We start from the raw sequence: 19949 nt of genomic DNA, 5'->3' as shown, positions 1-19949 counted from the left end.
TCTTTTCATTAAGTTACATATTAATCTAACTTTTCTTATGAAACAAATATTCCGTTTTTCTTGTAGAAATTCCATTAGCGGAATCTCTCCGAGTACAAGTGAAGGAGACTGAAACAAAGAAAACTGAAGAAACTAAAATTATTAAAAAGAAGAAACCTACAGAAGACAAGAAATCGCCTGTTTTCGTCACATCCCCTGAGAGTGTTTCTAAGCCACAAGGTGAGATGTCTACTTAATCCATGCATTACTCCGTGTGCGAATTCATAAATCGTAATTAAGGCTTAACTAAACTTGTTAAATATATTTCTAGTTTTGTCCTATCGTTAGTAGTTTTATTAATTTATTACCCAAACATTAAAAGTGAGCATCAATACCATGGTGGCCAATTAGACTCCGCTCGCCCTTGCGGTGTAAGTCAATGGTTAAAATTGTATTGTAAAAATAAATAATTGTTAATATAAATTGTCCGTGTTAGCCTGTCGGCGATATTCCGCGTTTCGCGCTGAGTGGATATAGTGGGACGAATTGTTCGAATAACTGTTATTTGTTATAAACTCTGTGAATTCCCTACAAAATGACCTGCACTAACACTTTCTCCTTGTCTAATTCCGCTGGGAATCATATAGCGGTGCAAAATTAAAAATTCGTTACCTTCTTGCAAATCGTGTGCGTTAACTAAATATCTTTTACATCATAAGTTTTGATGATTAATTAATCTTTTTTTTTTTTACATTTTCAGGTGAATCTGTGGTCCTGACCGCTAAAGTGTCGGGAGACCCGGAACCCAGTGTGCAGTGGAACAAGGGGAAGTGGAGAAAACTGAACAGCTACGGAAGATTTAAAATATCCAAGGACGCAGATCTCCATAAATTGGAGATTAGTGAACTTGATAAACCGGACAAGGGATCTTATAGGTGCGAAAGATGTCTATATATACCTCTACCTAAATTTAAGTGATTTTTTGTTCAGATCAGAATTTCAACAGATTTATCAGAAATTCCACTGTTATTTAATAAACTAGCAGTTTTGTAACGGGTAGTTTGAAATGAACTAACGCAATATTGCTACTTATTCAAAGAATGAATAAAATATGATTGCGTTATTCGTTTAAGGTTTAAATTGCCTTTCACTGTAACGTCAATGCTGTTAGAAACCGTCAGACGAAGTTAAAAATTTAAATTGCTCTTCCACGGTAACTTTGATGCTGTCATAAAGCGACAGAGTATTCAAATTGCATTTCACCGTATTTTTAATACTGTTAAGAAGCCTCTGTGTTTAAATGTTTAAATTGCATTTCACAGCGACGTTAATACTATTAAAAAGCGGGTGGATTCAATGTAACTAATTCAAAAAAGTATTTGTGAATAGGAAACTTACTAACAGATGATTATGTTTTTATTTTATTTTATAGATGCGTTGCTACTAACGTACATGGACAAGCAGATGCTCAATTCACAATCGATGTTACTGAAAAAGTCGTCGAGAAAGTTGACAAATCTGCATTGAAAAAGTAAGTAAAAGGATGTGCGACAAATTTCAGTCCCGAGTATCACTATCAATTTACTGTACTACTAATAGAACTGCAACCTTGTAATATCCTAACGGGGATCAGTTATCCTCGCCGCACACAGACTATAAAATGCATGATGCGGAACAGTGGATCGTCGTTGTTCCCACTAATTTAGATGGACGATATTGACAAATTACTATAAAATGAGTGGTTCAAAATGTTAATTTCTCGAAAGTTGGATTAAGTCTCGTTTCAATTCTAAAGTTCAACTATGATTTCAACGTTTTTATGTTTTTATTTCAGACTTCCCCCTAAAGAAGAAATTGCAAAAGAGGGAGAAATGAAAAGGATTATGGAACTTATGCAAGAAGTTGATCCTAAAGAATATGAGAAATATGCTCGTCATTTTGGTATCACTGACTACAGACAACTTTTGTCCAGATTTATGGAGTGGCGTGAATCACCTGTGAGTATCTGATTATCGTAAGATAATTATAATCAAGTAGTTAGGCCAGTTGTTGTTATTAATCCCATAAGTCCTTTTGGAGTGGTCTAGTCCATAGGTTCTCAAAGTGCTCCGTACGGAGCCCCAGGGCTCCGCGAGAGAAACCCAGGGGCTCCACGAGCTATTCGGTTGCTTTTCAAAATACTGGCTTGGCTAATTTTGTAACTGTTCAAAGAAGCAATAACAGCTTTGATAAAACTGGACAACAATATAGCCTCGAAATATGGCAAAAAGGCGGAATTAAAAAATGACAATATTTATAAGTAGGAGCACAGCCAGGATTCTTAAGAGGAAGGGGATCAAAATTGGAATTGGAAATTCCTACGCAACATTCTTCATTTAAATTACATTTAAAGTGTCTTGTCGTAATAATTCTAATTGTGCTCATCGTCACTCACGTTTGATTCGAGATTACTATTAGGATTACTAAAATGAAAGAATACAATTCTAAAATAACATAAAATACCCAAGGTCTGGGCAAAATATGAACGATTGTAATTTATTTTATTGCATGCGGCTAAAAGGTACAACGCGTGAACAATTGACTGTGTTTCGATTTCGCAGTTAGTATGATGAATAACCAAAGTAAACCTAACATTAAACTAAATTTTGTGATTCACAATGTCTATAAAGTCTGCTGAAACAACACTTATAGTGTTATCTCCCATTTAAGTTTTAGTTTTAATATTTTAGAATGCCGCTTTCCAATCAAGAAATTCGAGTTGCGGATATACCTCTTTATTAAATATTATTTTTAGTATTTCGTCGCCGATGACTATAATATGATAACATGTTTTTTTTACATTGAACTCATAATTCCCAACGAGAACAAAAAAGCAATTATCGTTGTCATTGTGGAACAATACACGTATACGTCAATGGAAATTTTTGATTTAGGAAGAATAAACATCGGCGTAAAGATGTTTAAGGTTTAAAACACGCCATACTGACGAAAACAATCGGCGATTGTAACAAAATGCAATCGCGCGCGTTTTTAGCGGCCTTTTAAGTCTTCCAAAAATGTCAAAAGGGAAAAGATTCGACCCCTAATTTATTAATATGTTTGTCAAGTGTCAAATTTATAGCTTTAGTATATATAATTTATCTTTGAAATTTAGATTCATTTATGACTTGTATTAACCCTATTAAAAAGGTGATGCATTCAAATTAAGTAAAGTACTTTTAACTTACTCAGGAATATTAATTGGAAAGTAACAATTTTAACATATATTTTGGGGCTCCGTGAATAATGGTCAACCTTTTGAGAACCTCTGGTCTAGTCGATGTGTCACACTGAATCAAGCTATTTTGGTCTAATAAGATTTTTTCATATTTTCTCTGCGGGAAAGAAAAGTTGATCTATCTAATAATATGTCGAACCAGAATTTTATCTAGTTGTCAATACAAGTTTGCCGCAGGAATAGCTATCCATAAATTACAACTACTTTACACGCTTTTCACTTCTAACAAGGCTCTACTGCCTATTTTTGAAAGACCCGATCTGAATCTTACTGGTGTGGCATTGCATACCCAATTCATTACACAAACACAAGTCGGTGGATGTGGGATTCGAATTCGTGGTTTTGAATCTGTGATGCCAACTTTTTCAGCCCAACGTCTTAGCCACTTGGATATTGCCCTCACAAAATATTAAACATATTTTTAAATTCAACAGGAAAAGGCTGAAACTGAATCCGTCGCATCTGAAGCTGCAGAAGTAAATGATTTATTCCAATTCATGCAGAGGAGTATGTCTATTTCTGAAAGTGTCAAAGTATTGAAAGATATTGAAGACATTTCAGGAGGATACGGAAAATCTGCTACATTTGAAGCTGAATTACAGATTTTCGTACCTGAAATTGAAGTCAATTGGTAAGAAGGATTTTACAGAAAATAAACATAAAATAATAACTTATTTTGTTTCCTCATCTTACAATTTGGCTAAAAAAAGCTAAAAATCGCGTGTATCGATCAGGTTATTTACCGTAGATATTAAAATGTTGTGTCGGTTCAGTCAGGCATACCAAAATCAGATTTTATGTATAATAAAATGCTGCGTCAGCCCAAACAAAATTATTTGATCTCGCAAGTTAATGACTGCTGTGTAAATAAATGACTTTTAACTTTGAACTTATTTTAAAATGGTTTCTTATATTGTCATTATATTTTTTACAGGTACAAGGGAAATCAACGCCTATCTCCAAGCGACAAGTACGAAATGACACAGGACGGGAACAAGTATACTTTGACTGTAATAAATTTGGATGATTCAGACATGGGTGCCTATCGCTTAGTTGCTGGGCCGCACTCATCTACTGCTGATTTGACTGTCAGAGCTGGTAAGTCCATATCAATTAATCTTTCACCCAAATATTCAAAGACTGGTCTATTGGTCTTGTTAAAAACACAATTTTATCTTGTGTTATATTAATTTTTTAGTGATACCGAAAGATTATTATTATTGTGGGTTACGCGGGACTGACCACCTTCCCTTGCTCAATGCCTTTGTACAAGTGGATCCATATGCATCTAATGCAAGGGTGCCCTAGCAAAAAAAAAATGCCTATCCTATTTAATTCTAGAATCCTGCTGCACCCTAACATAAATGTATTTCTTTAACGTACGTTTACAGAAATACATTTTGTTAGTGTGCAACAAGACTCTTAAATCAAATAGAACCGAGAAGATTTGTTTTAAAATTTTTGGCAAGTCATAAGACTGAGGGGTTGTTTTTCCTTGTTTAATGACGCACCTATTATAGATAAACTTCCCAAAAAGAAAGAAGTCATTGTCAGCCAAGATATTACTGAACTACTAGTTGACGACGTCCCAGACAGTGGGGTTGCAGTCAAGAAAAAAATTCTCAAAAAGACAATTAAAAAGGTCATTGAAAAGAAAGATAAAAAACCTGCGACAAAAACTGAAACTGTTGTAGTTGAAACTGAAGAAGTTGTTGATGGCAAAGTGAAAAAAGTGCAAGAGAAGAAAATAGATGTAACGGAAGAGTTGCGAAAAGTTGAAGAGAAACCTCAAAAGAAAACAAAAACTGTTACCACCACTGAAGTTGTCGAAGAAATAACCACAACAAAGCCAACGACAGAAATAGAAGCATCATTGCCTTCAAAGCCAGAAAAGAAAGAAGTCTCTGTTAAAACTAAGAAAGCAGTGGACGAAAAACCAACCAAAACAGTGGAAACTACTGTTACAACCGAAATTATCGAAGAGGTCGCTCCAGCAAGGCCCAAACCAAAAGAAATTTCAGCAAGAGTTCAGCAAAAACAGGTCACGGATAAGAAAGAAACTATTGTGACTGTTGACGAAAAACCACAAACGAAAACAAAAACCGTTACCACCACAGAAATAGTGGAAGAAATAAGCACACCAACGCCAGAAAAAAAGAAGATCGATAAAAAGCCGACTGAAAAGGTTGAAACTGTGACTGTTAAGACTAAGAAAAAGGTGGACGAAAAACCAACTGAAAAAGTGGAAACTGCTGTCATCACTGAAATTGTCGAAGACGTTGTTCCAGCAAAACAAAAACCGAAAGAAGTTTCTACCAAAGTTGAACAGAAACAGGTTACTGATAAGAAAGGAACCATTGTAACGGTTTCCAAAAAAGAACCTGAGAAAAAGCTGGACGAGCTGCCAAAAACTATAGACAAGAAAGATGAGATTGTTACTACTAAAACTGACAAAGCTCCGAAAGAAAAACCTACAGAAAAAGTTGAAAAGATCACGAAAACTGAAAAAGTACAAGAAGTTGAATCGAAGAAACCAGAGCTTAAAATAAAGACAAAAGTCGATGAAACTGTTGTTGAAACTAAGCAAATTGAAACGAAAGTTATTAAAGATGAAAAGGTAGAACCTGAAGTAGTTACTGAAACACAAACAGAAGTTAAAGAAGAGACTAAAGAAAAAGAGCCAAAATTAAAATCGATCATGAAAAAACGGAAAACAACTGAAGAAAAACGATCAAAGAAGTATCTTGTAAAAAGATTATCTTTTGAAGACGAAGTTTTAGAAAAAAGAGCTCAAGAAGCTGAAAAAGAAGATAAAGAAGTTGTTGGTAGCAAAGAAGCTGAACCAGAACCAGAATTGCCTTCACCCGGAACTGTACAAATCCAAAAATTGAAAGAGCGCCACGAAGCGCAAAAGAAGTTTATTGAGGGCCAAAAACAAAAAGAAAGAGTGAGAAAACAAAAATCGTTTGAGGAGGAAGTTGGCGTCGGGGAGGCTGAAGCTGTCCCAGAAGCCGATGCTCCCCGTGACGTCACTGAAAAAGAACCAATGGCAGCTGCAAAAGCCAAGGTTACGAAAGAGAAGGAGGAAGTGAAAACGGAAGTCTCCGTTGTGAAAAAGGACAAGAAAGTTGAAAAGAAAGAAATCGTTGAGAAAACTAAGCCGGGTGAAGTAAAACGAGAAAAGATAGAAAAAGTTGAAGAAAAGATTGAAACGAAAACCAAACCGACAAAACCTAATGAACGAGATGTTACTGAAGAAAAGTTACCAATCCGTGAAGTTGTGGACGAACTTCCAACTAAAACTGAAACAGTTGAGCAAAAGCCGGCAATGAAAACTAGAATCGGATTCCAACGTCAAATGGCAATAGACAAATCTGAAATGACAGTGACTGTTGATACTCAAGAACGCAAAGATTCAATGGATGACATATCAAGCATTTCAGAAAAAAGGAAAATTACGAAGCGGGAGAGTTCGGAGGAAATTAAAATCGACAAAGCACCAAAGACTGTTACTAAGGCAAAGAAAGTGGAAGCGACTAAGATCGCAGTAGAAGAACTCCCAGCTCCAACTATGCGTAAACCCTCAGCCGATGACGAAGTGTTTGTAGAGCCACTGCAACTATCTGTACGAAAACCATCTCGAAGAAGGTCTTCTGTAGTTCATGCTCACACTATTTCCGAAGCCGCAGAGACGAGGCCCTTGATTGAAAAACAGGAATACCAATCCGTGACTATACTCAAGGATGTCACGTCACCTACTCTAGAAGTTTCTTTTGTCAAGAAACGAAGTATTTTAAATTTCAGTGAGTGGCGAGTGAACAAATCACCAATCACATCATCCATGAATCATGCAGCATATAAATGCGAGACAAGAGGCTTATTTTCTTTTTACATCCTCTTTCGTTAGATATTATTGTTTACCGGTCTCTTACAGATATAAGGTTCTATGCCCATCATAATACTTTTTTGATTTGCTTCTTTATGCTTGTCTTATTCTAGGGGAGGTTATCCAAAAGATATATAGTCATATTATCTTAATTACGGTTTCTCAGTTTGATTACCACTCTGGGCCCAGTTTGATGATTCCACAGTTAATCATACCAGATTTAAAGATTGACCAGTTTTTCACTCGGTACTCCTGTAGAACATGTACCAGGGCAAATTCGGATTAGGGTTAGGTCATAATTTTATTTCGATTTTCCTTAAGCATTCCGGTGGAACTGAGAATATTTCAGTTCTATTACGAGTTGGGGGACGGTCTGTTTTAGCCAAGTGAATATACCCCCTGCCCATAGGTTTCAGTCCCTTTATGCAACTTGATATAATATAAAGTAAGCGGACAAAGTAGGTTACCTCCATATGGGTACATATGCTCCTGGAGCCCCATTTACTCTAGATCCTTTTCTGATGATCTCTTCAATTTACCCATTGGAACGTTTTTTTTTTATCTTTTTCTCACGCCTGTTATATCATTTTCTCATTAACACATTTACATGAATTCATCTTTCCATTTCCTACCTAGCTTGGTCGTAAATATATAATATTCTTATTTCAGTGGATTTTATCGACAAAATTAAGGAACAGCGAGTACGTATTGGTGAGAATGCTGAATTCAATTGTACTGTTACCGAGCCCAAGGCTAAGGTAACTTGGTTCCGCAATGGAGTCAAAATCACTCCTTCATCGAAATATGAAATCATTGCAAGTGGAGCTCGTCATATTCTCAAGATAAAGAACATTAAACCAGAAGATGAAGCAGAAATCACTGCTCGAGCAGAACTGGAAGATTATGACACTTGTGAAACAGGAGCTGCGTTGGTGCATTTGCCTGAAGGTATGAACGACTTTCTATTATTGTAGTAAAACTCAAGAATTTTATCAAACCATAACTATCTCGAGGTAATTAAAATATGTTTATAAAATATCCTTTTTTACATTGGGCATGTCTTTGCCATGGTTGATGAAAGTTCCATATTGCTGTCTTTCATCAACCGTATATATAGTAAAAGCTTGTCAAACTAATTTGTGTAATATAGAGTTAGATATATGTAATACCCTGATTTTAAACAAGCAATTGAAGTATATTTTCCTAATATATTTATTTCATCTTTTTCTTTTATCACCATTCATTACCCCATTTCCATATTTTAAATATAAAAACGCCATTGCATACCAATCAAAATCACAAATAAAAATAGCTTTCCAAACTAAACTGGAAGATCAAACAGTTGCTGAAGGTGCAACAATCGCTGTTGTTTGTGAGTTGGACAATCCTTCAGAATCTGTAGTCTGGTTTAAAGGAGATAAACGTATCTATGCTGGGTCTAAATACATCATCGTTGATGATGGAAAAACGCAAACTTTAACTATAAATGAACCCGTGAAATTTGATGAAGGAGTTTACAGTTGTGCTTTGAAAAGCAATCCTTCTGTGAAATCAACTGCCCAGATTAAAGTTGATACAAGTATGATAAACCTATGCTTATTATGAAGTTTAAATTCTAAATTGTCATTCTATTTTTTTTCTTAGTCAAATTTGAAAAATGGGTGCAATAAATATTATATTAAATTTTATAAATTTTAGTGTGGTTATGATATTCAAAACATAGGTCTCAATCGTGATTTTTTCAATTTCCAAGGATTATATTTATTATGTACAAAATATGTACATTTTGACAAAAACTAGTTTCACATTCAGTACCAATAATTCAGTAATTTAATCTCCAATACACATTTAAAAAAAATAGCAGTGAAGATTATAATAGTAGGTCATAAAACTGATCATGATAGTATAATCACCATTCCCTATCAATATCATCAATTCATACTTCACCAAAACAGCCGTCGTCTTCAAAAAACCTCTTCCGGAAACTCTGACCATAGAAGAAGGGCAGAGAGTAACCCTCGAATGCACAACATCTCTTGACCGAGCCAGAGTGCAATGGTATCGTAATGGTTCTCGTTTAAAACCTGGACCTCGGTATCGTACATCTGTGTTAGGTTCGATGAGAAGATTAATAATAACTGACGCTTCCCGTGAAGTCGATGAAGGCGCCGTGTTCACTTGTAGAATAATGGACAATGATGAAGTAACTGAATCACAGACGAAGATATTATTCCCATCTAAATGTAGGTGGAATGCTTTGCAGGATCACTCATCACTTTCACAACAGCATTAAATCTATTTTGCATTACCGAATACCTAATTATCATCAAAACTATGCCACATACACAAGGTTGATAAATCATACACATTACTGACCTGATATATTTTCTACATATAAATACGCTCAGCTCACCTAATCATGCATTGCAAAGCTTCATTATGGAGTAGGAAGGCCTGTTATGTCATTACCTCGAAGGCAATGAGTTCATATGTAATGAAATTCTTCCACCTAAAAAGTGGATCCGGACCATTTTATGCCTTTTCTGCATAGTCATATTCTACAATTTTTGAGTATTGAATAACCACAGTTTACAGCCAGCCAAAGTTACGAAAAGGCTAATGAAAATATTTCATCGACTGACAGTTTTATCTGTTATTCCTGTTGTTTCTAGCGTTGTTTAAATTTGGAACTTTAGGTATTACCTTTTGACATTTTAAAGCTTATTCCGCTGTCGCAGTAGAGCGAAAATTTCAGTTCATTGTTTCACTCTGCTACTATATCGAGCTGCCTTATATATTAGTTTATTGGGCTTCTTTGCATTTATCAAAACATTTACAGTACATGGAAAAAAACAAAAATAAACAATTTTTTTTTTAATTAGTTGATGAATTTACCAAACCACTTACTGAGCAAAAAGTGGTTGAGGGAAAGAATGCAACATTTGAATGCACAGTTTCTCGCGAGGATTCAAAAGTAAACTGGTATGCTGGAGATGAATTGATCACCTCACAGGTATATAAACATTGTTGATGTTACCTTGAATTGTAATAAACATTGTTCTTCCTCATATCTGTTGAATATTGATAATTATGGTTGTTTCAAATAGTTATCGAATGCACAATGACTATATCTCATTTACCATGGAATTGATATGGTATTATTCTATGCAAGTGTGCTATAAGCAAGGACCTAACTCTTCAACTCAATACTTAACAATACTGAAGAGTTGCAAGTGACTTAAGCTAGATATTATTGCTCTTTATTTCGTTTTTATTTAGCCCTTTAGTCCTTTACAATAATTTATGGCATTCAAACTTGTATGTAATTTCACTTATCATTGTTCAGAACAAGAAATATAAAATCCTGGTCATGAAGAAACTCCGTCGTCTTATTGTTCTTGATTCTAAGGATGTTGACATGAAAACCTTCACTTGTGCTTTTGACGATAATACTAAGTGCTCTGCGCAACTATCTGTTGTCCGTAAGTATTACTTTTTTACAATTACAATTTTTCTTTTTTATATTAAAGTGTTAGTTACAACGCTTTCATTAATTCAGATATTGCGATGCAGCAACGCTTCAGCAAATCCAATCATATGAACGTATCAAACGGAACTTTTTATCAACTCCTTCACTAATTTGTTCTTAGAGATTTGTCTCAAAGATTAATATTTTTTCCCTAAAAATTTATTTCTAGCACTGATATTAATATACAGTAGAAACGTTTTTGAGTGCAGAAAAAAAAATAAACCAACTTTGTTTCGTTCAGCTGCTGAAGAAGAGGAAGAAATTACTCGACTAAAGAAAAAGATTCGACATATTTCAGTGGAAGATGAAGATGCATTGGAAAAAGTAGATCTCAAGCCAATTCCTGGTCTTCACTTCACCAAGGAATTGAAAGATCAAGTTTGTGAGGTAGGACCTATTTATTGTAGCTTTTTGTGATACACTGCAATAATTGCTTATACATGTATTACTGAATCTAGTTTTCGTACTGTACATAGTACAATCAAATTCCAATAATTACTATAAGTCTCTATCATTTAGTTGTAGTGATATATTACTTATTTTTCAAAGAAGTTAATACATCTGAAACGAAAAACTGGTTACCATATACTACGTGGACTGATAACAGGACAAGAGGCCGTTGTTAGAAGTGTGATTTCTCTCCCCCTTGATAAATATAAAAATCTTATCCTAATTCACATAATGTTCTGCCACAATGCTCATGTGTTGATAATCCCCACCTTCTGGTTATAAGCAATTTAACCGTTTTGTATGTTTTTTTGCTTACGTCTGGATTCCCTATTTCTAAATTGTCATCTTATCCTGACGATATTACTCATTTAAAATTGGGTATTCTTATCTTTTAGGCTGGAGATGAAGCGATTCTTGAATGTGAGCTATCCCATCCCGATGTCCCAGTAACTTGGTTCAGAAGAGGCGATAAAATTTATCCAACTGCTAAATATCAACCCTCAGTTGATGGAACCAAACACGTTCTTGAAATCAGAGGAGCTGAAAAAGAGGATCAGACTGAATTTAGCTGTCAAGCTAGGCCTAACCCTGATGTAATTACCAGATGCAAAGGTAAGTTTAATATGTATTCTTATTCAACGAAACAGTCATAAGTTTTACATACTTTATAAGACAAAACAAATGTCGAAGTAATAGTTTTTCAAACATATTAAAACTTTATCACTGCAATTAACGTCCTCAATATATCCACCTCTTATACCTCACAAATCTAAATGATGAAAAGTACTCAATTTTATGTGTGGATAATCTACAGGAAATAAAAAAAACTTCAAAAAAGTCAAGAATGTACTTTTTCGCAAAAAAAATTTTTTTTTGGATAGTATGACAACCTAATATATATTAATAAAAAACGGTGTTAGAAAGTCAAACAATATAATGGTTACCAAGTTGAAGTCTATCTGAGAATATTAACCTTCAAATAATTTTTTGTATTATTCCAGTAACTCCTCTTGCAATCACTTCCAAACTCAAACCTGTAAAGGCTGTAGAAAAACAACCAGCTACGTTTGAAGTTGAAGTTTCATCTGACAAAGCTGTTCCCAAATGGTTTAAGAACGAAGTTCAAATAGAGGTTGATGACGGACGCTATATTATAAAAAGTGAAAAGCGAAAGCATTCATTGTCTATCAAGGTATTTTTGATTTGTTCGATCTTTATTCTGTTTTTTTTGTAGATTGGTATTTTAGGAAAGTATCTTTTCAAAATATAACACATCAAAAATTATATGAAGACATATTGTCAAATTTTTTTTATGTACATGTAACAAAGCCTGCAATATTTCGTTCAATGGGAGTAATTACTCCGATGTAGTTCTTGTATATTATTTATCTGGTATTTGTTGGTTATCGTTAATAATTATCGTTATTAATCTGTTTTTAAAATGCAAATCTGCATCTTTTCATTTTCAGGCATGCACTATGACTGATGCTGCAACCTACAGCGTTTATTTTACTGAATCTGCACAGGACCAGACAACACTGAGCGTATCTCCTGCTCCAAAGGGTAAATTTCATGTCAAATATCATAAAATAAACTATTTTGTTTACCAGGTTTTTGTAAATTGTAAGTAAATGAATCTCCATGTCACCAAAGATCCTAAGAATTAACATTAATTCACGTATAATTCATTTCATGTTTCATTATTTATGTTCGTTCCATGTTCCATTGTCATTCATCATTACATTCATCCAACATCACAAAGCAGCAAAAGAATGGGAACAAACTCAAGAATCTATTCATGTCAAGGAGAGCAGCATTGTGTCGTCTGCTGAAACCACTTCAGAAAGGTTAGTATACTTTATTCAAACTAGGATAATGAAAATGAATCTTACTTGGCCACAGTAGATAAGTTGGCAATTTTGGCTCATGTTGAACTATTTAGCAGTAAAATACAATTGACACAAAATTAGTCAATTATGTGTTCTGCTTGCTACAACTGGCAACAATGAAACTCTATTTTGGTAAATCACGGACTACCATTTTAACATATTATTCCATTTTTGTCAACATTGCAAACTATACACTAACTAACTTTTCTCTAGTCTTAACATTCTGAGAATAGACTTAATCATATGAAATATTTTTTGATAAAAAAGATTGTTTTTGTTTTCTAAACAGTGTACAAATTGTACGCCAAACTCAAATTGTGCAAGAAGTACAGGAAGCAGTGGACACTGTCGTTGTTTGTGAAGAGGCTGAATCTTTGACTTTCACTAAAAAATTGGAAGATAAAACCATTTCTGAATATGAAAGTGTTACATTTGAATGTGAATTAAACAAGGACGATGCTGCAGTTACATGGATTAAGTGAGTTAAATGTCTGACAATTGGCCTATCTTTATCGCGGCAGAAACTAATTGCGGTGAATTTTCTTAAATCACAGGGACCGTAACACTGTCATCTCTGAAAATGACACAAGGTTACAATCGGAGAAATCTGAGGAGGCAAAATACAAAGTGGGTAGTGAAGGCAATACGCATCGTCTGGTCATCAACACAGCTAGTTATGATGATGAAGCAAGTTATACTTGCGATGCTGGCGAGGATAAAACTACAGCTAACCTGACTGTAACAGGTAAATACTACCATAAATATGATATTAGGTAACTAATTTTCAATTTTCAAATATTGTACTTACTGTATAAATTGTAATATTTTTTTATTATTTTTATTTAAAAATAATGGAATTACAAATGTCTAAACTATTAATAAATGCTAGTAGTATTTTAGCATCCATCTGTATACACTTGTATACAAAAGGCTCTAATTATATGTTTACGCTTTGTTTATTTATCTCACAGCTCGTGATATTCAGTTTGAAAAACCACTTGATGATTGCAAGGTTTTGGAAAGAAATGATGCTTCTTTTCACTGTATTCTTACTCATGAAAATGTTAAAGTATCTTGGTTCAAGAACGGTGTGAAGCTCATTCATTCCAAAGCTGTAGAAATGAAATCGGAGGGACGTGAACACCATTTAACTTTAAAAAATGTTGACATTGAGGATACAGGAGATATTTCCATTCAAGCCGAAAATATAAAGGTCTGTTTTTATCATATTTACCGTACCTCATACTTCCACTTGGAATATAGATTTATTTTGCAGAAATACATAAATTTTTAAATTTTGTCAGATTAGTCAATAAACTTGTAATTATCCTTTAATGGATTTTTAAAACAAATCAACTGATGCTGCTTTTCATCGTTAAAATATACACAGTTTATACAACGCATTAAAACAATGTGATTTGATTGCTTTCCTGCACTTCATTGTAAAATACATTTAAAGGGATTAAACATATTCAATGCTTTTTCTCCAGGGATCAGCTACCTTAACAGTGGAAGGTACACCAATAAATTTCATCAGCAAACTGAGTGATATAACTGCAAGTGAAGGAGATTCTGTAACTCTAGAATGTGAATTGAGCTTACCAAATGTTCAAGGTATGATTTGATCCCTATAGGATAAGCTTATGCTCGGGTCGATTGTAAACTCCCAACTGAATATTCTCGTTCAGGTTCATGGTTTAGAAATGGTGTCAAGCTGACAAGAGCTGATTCAGTGAAGATCCGTACTGAGGGAAGCAAGCATGTACTCGTATTAAGCAATGTCTCACCTCATGAAGCTGGGGAGTTTTCATTCACAGCTGCCGGACTACACACCACTGCCAATGTGATTATTTCAGGTACGAATGGCACATTTGCTTTTGAAGGTATTTTCTGATCTCACATTTGCTGTTTTCAGATGAATGAGCGTTTGCCCCAGTGACGCACAAGATTCATATCGATGAATGCCCGCTTATCAAAAACTCATTCATTTGTTTTACAGAAGCACCCGTTGTATTTACCAAGAAATTGGAAAATATCAAGATTACTGAAATGGAAACTGTTGAACTTGCTTGCGAAGTCAGCAAATCAACTGGAAAGGTAATTAATAATTTTAGAGACAAATCTGGCTAATAACTGTTAGATGTACCTGTATCTATGATCTAACTTAGTTTGTCTTTTTGTCCACTATTCAGCAAAAAGTGTACTTTTCTGTTTTCGGTATTAAATATCCAATATTCATTCAAGGTCTCCTGGTTTAAAGCTGGACAAGAAATTTCATCTTGTGATCACACCGAAATTATATCTGAAGGCAAATGGAGAAAACTTGTTATTTCTAAAATAACGTATGAAGACGAAGATGACTATTCTTGTAAATGTGAGGCTGATGAAACAAGTTGTTCTGTCACTGTTGCTGGTAAGTGATTCAGCATTTTATATATCGCTGGATTTTATGATTTTTGCTCTTGGGTTAAATAAAAAAATCTGCATATTTGTGAGAAACTCTAATTGCTTTTCAACACTCGAGATCTTATCTTTTACAGGACGAGACATCAAAATTCGTCAAGATCTGCGAGATTTGGAAGTACTTGAGGGCGAACAAGCTAATTTTGAATGTGAAATATCACATAATGATGTTCATGTCAGATGGTACATTGGTGAAAACATTGTCAAACCTGACGACAATATAAGGTATGTGAATACATGTTAGCTTATACTGACATTGACAATCATGTGTTTAGAAATCTCTATGAAGCATAATATAGAGGTTACTATGAATTAATTAGTTGTCCTAGTTGCTACTGGCATCATTAATTAATGCATGCATATTATGTTTACAGTATTGAATCCATTGGGCGAAAACATCGCATGCACATCAAAAAGTCTTTGCCTGAGTACACAGGAACTGTTAAAATTGTTGCTTCAAATGCAAGCTCTGTCGCAAGATTGAATGTCTTGGAACCACCTGTGGAATTCATTGTTCCTCTGAAGGATTTAAAAGCTGAAGAAAAATCGGAAGTCATATTTGAGTGCCAGGTGAGAGGATGGCTGCTGTTTACCATAAGCCACATATATTTACTTATACACATGTATTAGCACAGTGTTGCAATGCTTGAAAGCTTGAAGATTTAGACAGTATCTTATGTTTGTTTTACTTATATTATATGCCACAGGGTGAGATTGCCCATGTAGAACTTTTTATGTCTTATTTGAAGTTTGTTATTAACATTAAAGCCCCAAAAGCAACACTTTTGTTAGAAGGTGTTTTCTCTTATCTAATTTTTCTGATTGAGAAAATATTCTCTTGCTATTGGTTTATTAGTACATAATCACTAAAAAATTTTGTCTATTTGTCTCTTCTTGCAAACCACTATGAATTTTATTCTGCACAGGTTTCACGTGCAAGTGCTATCGTTCGATGGTACAAAGCCAGGCTCGAGATTCACCAGTCTGACAAGTACACAATCATATCTGAAGGATGTCGTAGAGCGTTAATCATTAAATCCTGTACATTTGAAGATGAAAAAAAATATACTTGTGATGCTGATGATGTTAGAACCACAGGAAAATTAACTGTTGAAGGTATCCAAGCTATTTCCTTCTTATTAAATGATTTGGGCACTGTGATGAGCATTAGGAACACATCTGCCATCACACCTCAGATTACCCTGCGATGACTTGCAGGTTCAAATTTCATGATGGATAATTATGTGTCAAATTATTGCTCTGTAGTCCATACATCTGAAACCAATAACTGGTCAACTGGTCTGATATACCTGACTTGGATTGATATGGACAAGAGTTCATGTTCACAATATGATTAAAGTCTTTATATAGGCTTTCCTCTCCCCCAGGATAATATTGAAATTTCTGTCCTCGTGCTACTCCAAGATTTTTAGTACTAATGTTTTGAGCAATAATTAACCTTATCTATTTTGTGTTTCTCAGCTCGTCCTATCAAGTTCATCAAAGAAGTACCTGAAAAACGTGTCATTGAAAGAGATGAAGTTCGATTTGATATAGCATTATCTCATTCTGACGTTGAAGTAGGATGGTTTAAAAATGGAGCAAAAATGGCTGCTTCAAATAATATTGAACTTGGTGTTGATGATAAAAAACATTGGATGATATTTCACTCAATCGCTTTGGAAGATGATGGCGCAGAAATATCTGCCCATGCTGAGGAAGAACGATCAACTGCCAATTTATATGTTGAAGGTATGTTAGATCCTGTTTACTTTTGCTTTGTTGAAGAGAACATTTGAAGTAAGATAATACATTAATTGAAGTTTAATACATGTTGACCCAACTTTTTTTTTTTTTTTTTACTGGGTTTAACTGTAATATCATATGTATACCAGTTAGTCCCCAGTCTTCAATGTGATGTACTGGCTTAAAATAATAACTCAATGATGGTTTAAATCAAATCGATTCCGCTTTAATATATATGCAATATATGCACTAAATAAAACTCAATGATGGTTTAAATCGATTCTGCCTTTTATAGTGCATAATGCATATAGACTGCCCGGTGGTGTGTATGTAAAGAAGGTGACCAAAAAGTATCTATATGTTAATGTAATGTAACCAAACAATATTTGATTTTAACATTTTCCAGAATATGCAGTAAAGATTGTCAAACCACTGGATGATGTCACCGTTATTGAAAAGAATACTGCGACGTTTATATTGGAAACAAATTATGATGATATTCCTCATTCATGGTTTAAAGGTTTGTTGTGTAATTTTTTGAAATCTATCAATCTTGCCGACCTAGTTTTAATCAAAAGTAATAACTGAATGCATAATGCACATTAAATCTATATATATATATATAATTGTTGATGGAGTGAAGCAATCCAAAATTATAAAATGATTGAAAGTATATCCTGGATTCGTGAAGGTAATTTATGTCTATTTGGTGTTTTGTTTTCCAGATGATAAGAAACTAAAAGCTGGCAAGGACATTGAAATAATTATGGAAGGAAAAAAACAAATTCTTAAGTTGCATAACTGCAAACTGGGAGAATCATGTGCTGTGAAATTTATATCAAAGAAAGCAGAATCAGTCGCTAAGCTTATTGTTATTGGTAAGCATATTTCTATCATCATCTTGGGGGCTAGATTATTTGTCAAATTCTCCACCAGCGCTTTTGTAACTATGATCATCATATACATAAAATAAAACCGATTGTTTTCTATTGTTAGAAACGCCAGTCAGTTTTGTCAAACCACTCAAAGATGTTACATGCATTGAAATGGATAAAGTTATCATGGAATGTACAATCAGCAGACCTAATGGCATTGTTAAATGGTTACGGAACAAACAGGAAATTGTTCCCAGTGAAAAGTGAGTAGTTAACACATACATAGCTGAAAATATGTAGTTTATTTGGTCTTATGTATTTGACCTAATCCGTGCATTAGGCTGATTATTGGTCATTATATTTAAATATCTTGTCTATATTGGGAATGAAGCAAAATATATATCAATATAAACATTGCTGTTGGCTTATATATTTCTTATGCTAATCTGTTAAACTACTTCAACCCAGATACACAGTTGAAAGTGATGGCGTGAAGCGAAGATTGTTAATTTCAAGTACTGAAATGGATGATGACACTGAATGGACTTGTGATGCTTCAGATTCAAAATCAACTATGGAGCTGACTGTCAAAGGTAACTATATTACTCATTCTTATAAAAATACATGTTTAATCTATCATATTTCTTTTAAAAAGTTTAGATCTAATCTAGGCTTGGCATCTTGACAACTTGTGTTTTCTCCATTGCTTACTTAAATGTTCGCTTAAAATTATAATCTGAATATGAGGTGAATTTTTTCTGTAATTAAAACCATTCAAGCTTGATCTCATACCAACTTTCTTGTATTACCTCCACTGGTTTCTTCAAGTGTTCATTTTAACTTAGAGGTGGACTTTTTTCTGTTATCAAATTAATGATTAATATTATTTTTTAGAACTGAATGTAAAATTCACCAAAAATTTGAAGAAGCAGAAAGTCATTGAGGGTGAAAATGCCAAGTTTTACTGTGAAATCAATACAACGAAAGCTGTTGAGGTAGATTGGTTTCAGAAAGACCAAATCATTAAAACTTCTGAAAAATTCATTCCTACACGTGATGGACTGAAGCTATATTTGACAATATCGAATGTTGATGTAAGTGTATTACAGTCTTGTTTTACCTGGTTCATCTACAATCAGGCTCATTATATTTCTCATGTTTTAAACCTTTTTGCTTGCTCTCCAGAATTACGGTAGTATTATTTTTGCATCAAATATGTTAACTAAGACATCAGGAACCTTGTTAACTTTTGAAGCTGAATTTAACTTGTAAAATGCTGAACTTTCTTCATGTTCTCAAGTTTAAGTTATGTAATCTAACGGTGTGAATTTGTTACATAATGAATGACCACAGTGTTGGACTTCACACTTCACAACAATTTACTCATTAGCAGTTATGGTTATCTAATTAACGATATTTTATCTCTTATAAATCTAGGTAAGAGATGAAGGTCTCATTACATGTACAGTACGTCAAGCTTCTACTAAAGCCAAATTAACAGTAAAAGAAGGCCTGGCAAAGATAACAGAAATGAAAGATGTTGAGGCAGAGGAATTCCAACCAACTGCAAATTTTGATTGTAAACTAAGCAGGTTTGTCTTGTTTTTATTTTATTTCAATTATGACATGAGCCTTTATCACTCTACAGGGAGGGGTGTACTAAAATGGCACCTTTGAATATAAAAAAAAAATAAAAAAAATTGAAGTCTTTTTAGAAAAGATTTGAGACGAGCATAAATAGTTTAAATAATCGTTTGGAAATTGAATTTTGTAATGGTAGTATATTGAATTTCAGATTGTATTAATTAATGTATTATTAACAGTAACTAACTGGCTATTTCATCACGTTTCTAGA

General features: G+C 34.0%; 2 protein-coding genes across 2 annotated transcripts in view; one reads left to right on the top strand and one right to left on the bottom strand.

The window, feature by feature from the left end:
- The window catches only part of LOC120330499 (titin-like), a 281688-nt gene that overhangs the window by 146571 nt on the left and 115168 nt on the right, over window positions 1–19949 (top strand). Inside the window, exons 113-146 of the mRNA XM_078118750.1 lie at window positions 67–219; window positions 740–914; window positions 1412–1510; window positions 1814–1976; window positions 3691–3887; window positions 4191–4354; window positions 4777–7059; window positions 7812–8090; window positions 8455–8721; window positions 9098–9385; window positions 10025–10155; window positions 10489–10624; window positions 10913–11058; window positions 11517–11733; window positions 12123–12313; window positions 12591–12684; window positions 12887–12968; window positions 13300–13488; window positions 13565–13755; window positions 13982–14223; window positions 14501–14624; window positions 14699–14866; window positions 15010–15107; window positions 15255–15423; window positions 15551–15698; window positions 15848–16043; window positions 16400–16589; window positions 16956–17225; window positions 17626–17739; window positions 17945–18097; window positions 18216–18357; window positions 18563–18687; window positions 18989–19188; window positions 19532–19686. Of these exons, the coding sequence (XP_077974876.1) occupies window positions 67–219; window positions 740–914; window positions 1412–1510; window positions 1814–1976; window positions 3691–3887; window positions 4191–4354; window positions 4777–7059; window positions 7812–8090; window positions 8455–8721; window positions 9098–9385; window positions 10025–10155; window positions 10489–10624; window positions 10913–11058; window positions 11517–11733; window positions 12123–12313; window positions 12591–12684; window positions 12887–12968; window positions 13300–13488; window positions 13565–13755; window positions 13982–14223; window positions 14501–14624; window positions 14699–14866; window positions 15010–15107; window positions 15255–15423; window positions 15551–15698; window positions 15848–16043; window positions 16400–16589; window positions 16956–17225; window positions 17626–17739; window positions 17945–18097; window positions 18216–18357; window positions 18563–18687; window positions 18989–19188; window positions 19532–19686 (7939 nt within the window). The remainder of the gene's footprint in view (window positions 1–66; window positions 220–739; window positions 915–1411; window positions 1511–1813; window positions 1977–3690; window positions 3888–4190; window positions 4355–4776; window positions 7060–7811; window positions 8091–8454; window positions 8722–9097; window positions 9386–10024; window positions 10156–10488; window positions 10625–10912; window positions 11059–11516; window positions 11734–12122; window positions 12314–12590; window positions 12685–12886; window positions 12969–13299; window positions 13489–13564; window positions 13756–13981; window positions 14224–14500; window positions 14625–14698; window positions 14867–15009; window positions 15108–15254; window positions 15424–15550; window positions 15699–15847; window positions 16044–16399; window positions 16590–16955; window positions 17226–17625; window positions 17740–17944; window positions 18098–18215; window positions 18358–18562; window positions 18688–18988; window positions 19189–19531; window positions 19687–19949) is intronic.
- The window catches only part of LOC120329268 (mitogen-activated protein kinase kinase kinase kinase 3-like), a 362445-nt gene continuing 349614 nt past the window's right edge, over window positions 7119–19949 (bottom strand). Inside the window, exon 24 of the mRNA XM_078118751.1 lies at window positions 7119–7153. Coding sequence (XP_077974877.1) covers window positions 7134–7153 — 20 coding nt within the window. The 3' untranslated portion in view covers window positions 7119–7133. The remainder of the gene's footprint in view (window positions 7154–19949) is intronic.

This window comes from Styela clava, chromosome 12 (genome assembly GCF_964204865.1).
Source record: "Styela clava chromosome 12, kaStyClav1.hap1.2, whole genome shotgun sequence".
NCBI lineage: Eukaryota > Metazoa > Chordata > Ascidiacea > Stolidobranchia > Styelidae > Styela > Styela clava.
The sequence above is the reverse complement of the archived record's forward strand: the minus strand, read 5'-3'. Positions and strand labels throughout refer to the sequence as shown.